Here is a 10,428-nt window from a genome sequence, read left to right as displayed (position 1 = left end):
CTATGGGTTTGCTTTTATTATGTTGAGGTATAGTCCCTCCATACCCACTTTGGTGAAAGTTTTTTATCATGAATTTTATTAAATGCTTTTTCTGCATCTATCAAGATGATCAGTGGTTGTTGTCTTTTCTTTTGTTTATGTGGCATATCACATTGATTGATTTGTATTTGTTGAACCATTCTTGCAACCCTGGAATGAATCTAACTTGATCACGGCATATGATCCTTTTTATGTATTGTTGCTTCAGTTTACTAATATTTTGTGAGGACTTTTGCATCCATATTCATCAAAGATATTGGCCTGTACTTTTCTTTTTTTTTGTAATATCTTTGTCTGCTTTTGATATCAGGATGTTGGTGGCTTCCTAGAATGACTTTGGGAGAGTTCCCTCCTCTTCAGTCTTTTGGAATACTTTGAGAAGGATTGGTATAAGTTCTTTGTATATTTGGTAAAATTCCCCAGTGAAGCCATCGAGACCTGGACTTTTATTTACAGGGAGTTTTTTTAAAAATTACAGATTGTATTTCACTTCTAGTGATCATTCTGTTCAAATTTTCTCTTTCTTCTTGACTCAGTTTTGGCAGGTTGTCCATTTTTAAAAACTTGTCCATTTCTTCTGGGTTGTCCAATTTGTTGACATAAGTGTTCATAGTATTTTCTTATGATTTTTTGTATTTCTCTGGTATCAGTTGTTATTCCTCCTTTTTCTTTTCTTTTTTTTTTTTTTTTATTTGGCTCCTCTCTCTTCTTGGTGAGCCTGGCTAGAGGTATGTCAATTTTGTTTATCTTTTCAGAGAAACAGTTCTTGGCTTTATTGATCTTTCTATTGTTCTTTATCTCTATTTTATTTATTTCCTCTCTGATGTGTGTTATTTCCTTCCTTCTGCTGACTTTGGGTTTTTTTGTTCCTGTTTTTCTAATTCTTTTAGGTGGTAGCTTAGGTTGTTTACTTGAGATTTTCTTCTTTCTTGAGAAAGGCCTGTATTGCTGTAAACTTCCCTTTTAGAACTGCTTTTGCTGTGTCCCATAGATTTTGTAAGGTTGTCTTTTCATTGTCATTTCTTTCCAGGTATTTTCTGATTTTCTCTTTCATTTCATTCTGACCCATTGGTTTTTAGTATCATGTTGTTTAGTCTCCATGTAATCATATTTTTTTTCTCATTTTTTTCCTGTGGTTGATTTCTAGTTACATATGGTTGTGGTCAGAAAAGATGTTTGAAATAATTTCTATCCCTTACATGTCTTGAGGCTTGTTTTGTGTCCTACCATGTGGCCTATCCTTGAGAACGTTCCATGTGCACTTAAAAAAGAGTGTGTATTATGGTTTTTTTGTATGTAACGTCCTGTAGACATCAATTAAGTTCAACTGTTCTATTGTGTCATTTAGGATCTCCTTTGCCTTATTGCTTTTTCTGTCTGGAAGATCTGACCAGTGATGTCAGTGGGGTATTAAAGACTCCTACTATTATTTTATTCCCATCAATTTCTCTCTTTACGTCTGTGGTGTTTGTTTTATGTCTTTAGATTCTCCTAAGTATATTGGGTGCATACATGTTAACAAGCATAATATCCTTTTCTTGTATTGATCCTTTTATCATTATATAGTGTCCTTTGTCTTTCATTATGAACTTTGTTTTAAAGTCTATTTTGTCTGATATGAGTATTGCTACCCATAGTTTCTTGTCATTTTCATTTGCATGTGCCATTTATCTTGTGGTTTAAGCCTTCTTTTCCTCCCCTTCCCATTGTTTGGTTAGGTGATATTTTTAAAAATTACCTTTTCTTGAACTGCATAGTTTGACTTGGGTTTATATCGTTACATCAAATATTCCTAGTGTAGGGCTTCCCTGGTGGTGCAGTGGTTGAGAGTCCGCCTGCCGATGCAGGGGACATGGGTTCATGCCCCGGTCTGGGAAGATCCCACATGCTGCGGAGCGGCTAGGCTCGTGAGCCATGGCCGCTGAGCCTGCGCATCCAGAGCCTGTGCTCTACAACGGGAGAGGCCACAACAGCGAGAGGCCCGCGTACCACCAAAAAAAAAAAATATATATATATATATATATATATATATTCCTAGTGTAATACAGACAACTAGTCATGATTGGAGGATGAATTCATGAATGATATAATGAGTAGTTATTTAATATTTCCACCTATGTCATGGTGATACAGTTTACTATTGTTTGTGTTCTATCCTTTCAAGGGGCATTTATTTTTATCAGAGGAAATCTGCAGATTAAATTATTTATTTAATAAGAATAAAATGGAACATAAGAACTAGGGCAGAGAAATAGAGATGGTATTTTGAAAATGATGGACTTTGTGCCAGGTAGAGTATGGTTGAGAATGTAGAAATTCCTCAGGATAATTAGTGACAAATATCCTTAAATACTTGTTGAAAATGGGATTATGGCTTTTAGAAATTCTTCCATGACAATAGAAATGAGATAATAATGGATATGAGGAAATAGTGTATGTACTGCCAAGATTTAGCAACTAGTTTAAAAGTAAAACTTGAGGTATTTGAAGTTGCAGTGTTCATGATTGAGATGGAAATAAGATAACTGCAGGGTGGCTAAGCCGCCATCTCCTCAGATCTTGTAGAATGTGAAAACAATTTCTCAGAGACATTTGAAAATGGAAAATCTAAATGACACACTTAGAGGTCCATTTGTCCTTTCAACTGGAGCCCAAAGTCTCCTAGTTTCTGGAGGTTTGTGATGAGGTAAACTGTCTTCAAAATAGCCTACGTGTGAGAATTTCCTGTTCAAACCTGAAGTGACACATTGATGAGAAATCAACTTTTTCCACTCTTGTTTCACTCTGAGCCTTCACAGGGCAGTCTGTGGAGGTCACAGACATTGTTTATTCTTGTCCTAGATTTATGTTTTTAAATTTCTTCTTTTAATTTTTTAAATTCTTCTTTAAATTTCTTCTTTCTACCCAGCTATAGCAGGCCTCTTTTATGAGAGTAACCTGACCTCCCCACTAAAGGATGCACAACTTTCTGGCCAACAGAAGGTATGTGTCCCTCCTCTCCTGTCTCTCTACTAGACCACCTCACTTAGTGGGAAATATGTTAAATGTAATGCAAGTGAGGTACAATTAATATACAACAAAATCAAAGTAGAATATTGGTGTTTTTTTAAAATAATTCAGGGTAAAAAGCAACCATAAAACATGAAATATGTTGGAAGATTTCTCAAAGTATTCAATTTATTGTCTGTAGGAAGTTAGTCAATTGCATATGCACTTGCATATTTGGGTTTATAAATCAATATAATATTAAGTGAAACCCACAGACATCATGACAGGGAAGAATTAGTTTGGGATTTTATAATCAGTAGAAGGTGGTTTTTTTGTATAATAGTATGTTAATATCTATTTTGCTCAACCTTTATAAATAGATTCTTGGAAAGGAATTCATTGCATAACAAAAGCCAAACATAATTCCTCATACGTGTACTTAGACTCAATAAAAGCAGCCTGATTTTATAACAAAAATCAGGATGAGGTAGCTTCCTAAATGCTAATTTAAACTTAATTGTAAATGAAAGAATTTTTTAAAAAATTGAACAAACACTGCAAAAAAATGTACCATGCTAATTAAAGACACTCCTGCTTAATAAATTACTTAACAGGGTCTAACTGATATGAATTAGAAATAGTAACATAGAAATTGTGACTAAAATAATAATTAAAACTGATACTTGTTGAGAACTTATAAGTGTCAGGTTGAGTGCTCAGTGTTACATGCATTGGATATTATCTATTCTTATTTCCATTTTAGATTAGTAAGATAGGTTACTAGATACTAAATAATTTTTTAACAGTCACACTCTTGTAAGTTTCAAAGCCATAATTTATTTCCAGGTCTTTCTGACTACAGCATCCATTGACTGAATTATTAAGTTATGTTATCTGGATTTTTTTATAAGTAATTTTTATAAGTAATTACCATCACTTATACAACTAAAATGACCTTTACTAACTTTGACACCTATAGGATCTTTCTGGAAGTTTGAATTAACAGTGTTCTTCCATAAATTACTTATATTTGTTTATTATTTTGTGGGTTCATATCTTAGCCATTAAGTCAATTATCGATTACTTTTACAAACTAAGTATTTTTTAGTCTTTTTCTGTTGTTTTATTTTCAATATTGTCTAGGTTATATATAAGTTTAGTGTATCATGTAACATTTTCCAATACATGAAGTATTTCCTCAATTTTTAATGTCTTCTCAGAACTCCTCAACCATTCAAAATAACGACCATTTGGTAACACTTTTCATAAGTAAATGTAAGTCACCAAATAATGTAATTTAGTGTAGGAGATTGTTGTACATGCCAACATTACTCTCTCCCCATCTTTAAAATACTCTATCTTTAACCATTACTGGATTTCAAAATTATCATAAATATAGGTGAATCTCTCTTTTCTAATAAAACATTATAATTTTAATACAAGCATTATAATGGTGTTAAAATATTTCTGTGGAATCTGACTAGGATATTATTAGTCATGAACTTCTTTACTCCTCCTTAATTTATTGCTTTTCATTGTTTCAACCAAAAATATATTGTCAAATGTAGAATAACTTAAAAAAAAAAAGTATTCTACCATGAGACACTTGTTTAAAGCTCTAAGGAATTTAGAACCAGGCCTTAAGGTTGTTCTACTGCGAAGTGAGCACTAGACTCTACCCCGCCCATTTTACTGTACTAGGGATCTCATCTTACATACACCATTCATTCCTAAGTACACTTAGAGCACTGTCTGACATAATTCAGCTGCAGAGATGAATAACCAAGGAGTAACCTATGCAGAACTGAAGGTAGCCAAGAACTCAAAGAGGCAGCAAATAAAACCTAAGGGCACTAAAAGTTCCATTTCAATAACTGAGCAGGAAATAACCTATGCAGAATTAAATCTTCAAAATGCTTCTCAGAATCTTCGAGGGAATGACAAGAACTACCACTGCAAAGGTAAAACATTTAATAGTCACATGATGGAACTGTTCTAGGATATGCAGTTGGAGTACAGAGGTTGGAGACGGAGTAGGGGATAAGTTCACATATTTTTCATTTTGAGGAACAGAACTTAAAGTTGGAGATGGGATTCTAATGTGAAATTGGAGGACTACTTTTATTCTGGCATTGCTGTAATTTGTAGTCTTTGATCAACAACTCATGAAGCGTTATATATGCTGAAAATGCAAAGGTATATTCTGAGAGAAAGATTATAGTGGTAGAAATGGGCTTTGGGTCCAAGTTTATATATGTAACTCCCTGTTTATGTGGGTTCTCTTGTTTGTAAACTTTCTAAACAACTGTCACCATCACTCTTTTCTCAGTGTTTCCTTTTCTTTCCCTGCAGATTTACCATCACCTCCAGAGAAGCTCATTGCTGGGGTTCTGGGAATCATCTGCCTTGTTTTGATGTCCAGTGTGGTAACAATGATAGTTTTTACTCCCTGTAAGAAGATTTTTGAAAAATTGTAAGGGAACTTTACACTTTAATCATGGTCAGTGCCTCTAAACAGTTCATAATATTATGGAATGGGCATCTCATTAAAATGTATGCATTTAGACTAAATGTGGAATGGTTATTCTGAATTTGTCAAAAGTATACAACACAATAATTACAGAGAGTATGTGTATGTATATTCTGATTTCATAACTCAAAAGCATGCTTTAGGATATTGAAAGATCTTACTGAGAAATACAAATTAATTCTTGAGATTGGTTAAAACAAATACTATAAGAGATGGTGATCTGTTCCTTCAGGCTTTTGAAATATTTTTTCAACCAAATCTTCATTACTTAATTTTTCTTGGTAAAATCAATTTTATTCCAGATTATTCTAATCCTAAGCAATAAACCAAATTTCAACTCAGAAACTACAATCATTATGATTTATTTAGATCAATATTAACTTTTATAATGATTAATTTTGTAGCTACTGCAATACCGGAGCAGAATAACTCCTCTCCGATAAAAAGGCTCCAGAAAGGTACATAATGATTTTCAAAGTTCTGATATAAATACAGTTTGTATTTTGTCTCTATCTTAGGCTAGTGAAAATAAGAATAGATTTTGGGGTTGAACATAAATTACAAAATATGGCAACAAATATTCATAAATAATGATTATAGGAGAGTGTTTCTCCCTATGCAACAATATGATCACCATACCCACTGTTGCCACTGGCTCAAATTTCCTCCCTCTGTAATATGATAAGAGACAAATAATTTTGCTATTCTAAAACAGAGGTTTCATTTCTTGATTTTCAGGACATGTAAAGAGTGGCTATTTCTGTGTGTTTGCTTTATACGGAGACATAAATTGGGGGGTGAGAGACTGACACTCCTGTGAATGTATGAGTGTGGTTTGTTTTATATGCACCAGCCTTGAGGGTGCATAGATGTGTTTTATATATATACACACATATATATTTATACCTATGCATATATGTAAGTTAGTTTTCATTTTTTTTAATTCAAATTGTTTTTAGATAATAATTCACAATCTTTCTTCAGAATGTCATGCTGGTCATTGTCCAAAACAGTTGTTTACATGTTTCAACAATTGCTATTGTATTCATTTGGAAAAAAAGACATGGCATGAGAGTGTGACGGCCTGTGCTGCTAAGAACTCTACTCTGCTTTATATAGATAATGAAGAAGAAAAGGTAAGATACTAAATGTTGCAAACACTTTGTTAAAGGCTTGATTCAGTCAATATTATATTTGCTAGGATTCACTTGTGGTTTTGTACATATTTGCAGTTTGTTTAAGGCCTATTAATGTTCCATTAAACAACAGAATACAACTTTATGATATTCTATTTATATTTTTATACCATTAATACACGTTTGATAATTTCCAGTTCTTGCTTTTCATAAAAAAAACATGTTTCTACAAATGCTATTATTTTCTAAAATAAACTGTGCTATTTAATTTTACAATATATAAAGGAAAATAAACATATCATGATTTTGCATAGTGATCACAATATGTATAGAACCATGTAATTGCATATCAGATCGTGGAATAGAAGTTTCCACTTCATAGCAGCCCCACTCCTCTGTATTCTCTCATCACTTCTCCACCCTTCGTGTATACCCACTGTCCTGACTTTTGATATTATAGAATCTCTTTGCTTGGTTGTTGTTTTTTTTTTTTTTTTTTGTGGTACGCGGGCCTCTCACTGTTGTGGCCTCTCCCATTGCGGAGCACAGGCTCTGGACGCGCAGGCTCAGCGGCCATGGCTCACGGGCCCAGCCACTCCGTGGCATGTGGGATCTTCCCGGACCGGGGCACGAACCCGTGTCCCCTGCATCGGCAGGCGGACTCTCAACCACTGCGCCACCAGAGAAGCCCCTCTTTGCTTGTTTTTGAACTTCATATACATGGAATCATAGAGTATGCATTTTTCTTCCTGTCTCCTCTCACCCCCATATGCTATTTTTGCAATTCATCCATATTATTGCATTTATGTGTAGTTTGTAAATTTCCACTGCTCATTATGTAAATATAACATTTAAAATCCAATCTACCCAATGTCTCTGGTTACAGATGGAGTCTTATGCCCTCAGATATAAAGAGGCTTCCTGGGTTCAGTACTTTTAGTCATGGGATCCCCTTCGCTGGTCCCACCTCCACCCCTACCCCCCAACTCTGGTATCTCTCGGTGGAGGGGGAGGAGAAGCCCTTGCTCTGGCTGCTTCTTGTTAGCAGGTGTCCTGCTGGATCACCTTGTAAGGCTCACCTGGTGTCGCCCACAGGATTCCCCTCAACACCAAGGAGGAATGGCTAGGCTGGGTGTTGGGAAGCAGCAGGCCTAGGTCACTTTCTTCGGTTGGGTGGTGGATATAAGATGCCCCTAATAGTTGTTCCTTAACCCCAGGGTCGCAAACCATTTCACCTTTCTCTTTCCACCTTTCAGAGTTCTCCTTGACTTGCGTCTTTCATTAGTTCCAGTGTTTACAGTTGTACCTAGCTGGGCGCAGCTGAGAGAAATGAGTCTCTGACTCCTTGTCTGGTCCCTTGGATTCTAGCAACACAGAAACAGAGTGATTGGGGGTTGATCTAGTCAAAGAACGGTGTGAGCCCCAGGAAACCAAATCTTTGGCTTTCGTGTCACTTATTTTCTCAATTTCATTCCCTTAATTTCCTTCTAAAACCGAAACTCTGAGAAACATAGAGGAGAAATCCATTGATATGGTCACAGTATCCTGAGAAATGGATGTCACAGAATCTAAAATCTTATTTAAAGCCTTGCTGTGTTAGTTTTGACAACATGGGTAACAGTTGAATTACATGAATCAGAATTTTCCTTATTAACCTAAGAAAAACAGTGAAACTGCTAAGCATAACTGTTTGAGTTAATTTTACATCAGAAGTACTGACCTTGGTTAATGTATTTGGCAGTATTAAAACTTTGAACTTTAATATATTTTTAGTGTTAGATGAGACTCTTAACACTCATTTTGTTCAGAAAACTAAGGATCCTATGAAAGAACACACTACTTGCCTTTGAAAAATTAATAAAAATCTTTCATGACGACTATTTAAGTGAAAATTCTTTATTTTGGGCTAGAAATTCCTGGTGTCCCTATCAATTATGTCATGGATTTCAGTCTTTCGTAAAGACCGTGATCATCCATGGATGTGGCTAAATGGTTCAACTTACAAACTAAAGTAAGTTTTTAAAAATAATACTGTATAGAGGAGGAAAAGATTAAAAATTTTAAGAATAATATTAAAACATTTGTTTTAGTTGAATTATAGAAAGATGAAGGAGGATGTTGAAAGTTAATAAAATGTTGATATAGTTATTAAAGAATGGGCTCCTCAATAGCCCATTTCCCTAATAACAAGCTCTTACTAAAATTATATTAAAATATCATTACCCATTTTCAAAATATCTTTTGTTACAGTGACATGGAAAATGCTATTGTTTCATGAGTTGTCCTCATATGATATAACAGAATTGTGCTTTTTTTTCCATTACAGTATAACAGACCGATCACCTGCTGAACATAACTGTGCTCTGCTCTATTCAGATGGCATTAAAGCAGACAGTTGTGAGCGTCCACATACATATAATTGCAAGGATCAGTTCGAGAAAACGTGAGTTTGGATGCTGTTGAGTAACTTTAACTTTTATGAAATGGAAATAATATTATGATTGTATAAATTTTAAAATGAATTATATTGAAATATAATATGCGCACCAAAAAGTATAGATATCGTTACTTTTGTGTCTGGCTTTTTTTACTCTACATTATTTTTATGGCCTTCAACCTTTGTAAAAGATCGCATGTTGTGTGAGTCCATTTATATGAAATATCAAGAAGAGGGAAACCTATTCTAGAGGCAGAGAGTGGATTGTTGGTTACCAAGGGCTGAGCAGAGGTAGGATTGGAAAATGACTGCTAATGGTTACTATGTTTCTTCTGGGGGCGATGAAAACGTCTAGAGTTTGTTACTGTTGATGGTTGTAAACTCTGTGAATATACTAAAGAAAAAAAATCACTGATTTATACACTTTAAGTGGATAAATTTCATGCCATGTAAATTACACCTCAATAAAGCTGTTTTTAAAAAAAATCCTGGAATTATGTTTGGGATTGCATTTAATCTTCAAAGTAATTTGTAAAGATAGTCATCTTTACAATATTGGCTCTTCCAGGCAATATCATGCTTTATCTCTCTATGAATTAGGTTTTCTTTAAATTCTCCCTATTATATTTTGTATTTTTCTATATTGAGTTCTTAAAGATACATTGGTATTTCACTCTCATGCTTTTGTAAATGACATCCTTATTTGAAAATTTTTAGTAAGTTTTGCTGCTGTAAACAGTAATACAATGAGGTTTACATATTGGTCTTATAGCCAATGATTTCTCTGACTTTATGTATTAATTCTGTCATTTCAAATATATAGTCTTCTGGATTTTTATATAACAGCTCTTGCATTTGTAAATAATCACACTTTATTTCTTCTTTCCAGATGCAATTTTTTTTCTTGACTTATTTTTATAGGCTAGGATTTTATTTTCAATGTCGAATAGAAGGTACAGTAAAGGTTCTATATGTATCCTTTTCTATTTTCGAGGAAAAGCTTTCAGTATTTCATCAATATGAGATTCATCTTAAGGTTTTTTTCATCATAAGTTTCTCATATGAAAACAGTTCCATAATATTCTCATTTTTCAAACAAATTTTATAATCAATTGACGTTACATTTGTATTGTTTTTCCATCAGTTGGAATGATAAACGTTTTCTCTGTATAATGATTATGAAGTAAATTACCTTTATTTCTTTCATATGTTAAACCAGTCTTGCATTTTGAAGTAAAATCACAATGATCATGTGTTGTCCTTTTTTAAAAAATCAATGCATATATTATATCTAGGTC

At 33.9% G+C, this 10,428-nt stretch overlaps 1 protein-coding gene across 1 annotated transcript; it reads left to right on the top strand.

The window, feature by feature from the left end:
- The first annotated feature begins 4,801 nt into the window (after window positions 1-4,801).
- LOC132434421 (NKG2-A/NKG2-B type II integral membrane protein-like) lies at window positions 4,802-9,493 on the top strand. The gene is made up of 6 exons (XM_060026095.1): window positions 4,802-4,988; window positions 5,380-5,478; window positions 5,962-6,015; window positions 6,542-6,693; window positions 8,604-8,704; window positions 9,020-9,493. Exons 1-6 carry the CDS (start codon window positions 4,802-4,804, stop codon window positions 9,138-9,140), a joined length of 714 nt encoding a protein of 237 aa, XP_059882078.1. The 3' UTR covers window positions 9,141-9,493.
- Window positions 9,494-10,428: the final 935 nt, after the last annotated feature.

This window comes from Delphinus delphis, chromosome 11, assembly GCF_949987515.2.
Source record: "Delphinus delphis chromosome 11, mDelDel1.2, whole genome shotgun sequence".
Lineage (NCBI taxonomy): Eukaryota > Metazoa > Chordata > Mammalia > Artiodactyla > Delphinidae > Delphinus > Delphinus delphis.
The sequence above is the reverse complement of the archived record's forward strand: the minus strand, read 5'-3'. Positions and strand labels throughout refer to the sequence as shown.

What these genes read in the sequence shown, in the direction of transcription:
- LOC132434421 (XM_060026095.1), top strand. Translation starts at nt 4,802, where the DNA reads ATGAATAACCAAGGAGTAACCTATGCAGAACTGAAGGTAGCCAAGAAC. An exon ending in AATGATAGTTTTTACTCCCT is followed by an intron (nt 5,479 to 5,961) that starts GTAAGAAGATTT and finishes TTAATTTTGTAG; the next exon opens with CTACTGCAATACCGGAGCAG. An exon ending in GGTTCAACTTACAAACTAAA is followed by an intron (nt 8,705 to 9,019) that starts GTAAGTTTTTAA and finishes TTTCCATTACAG; the next exon opens with TATAACAGACCGATCACCTG.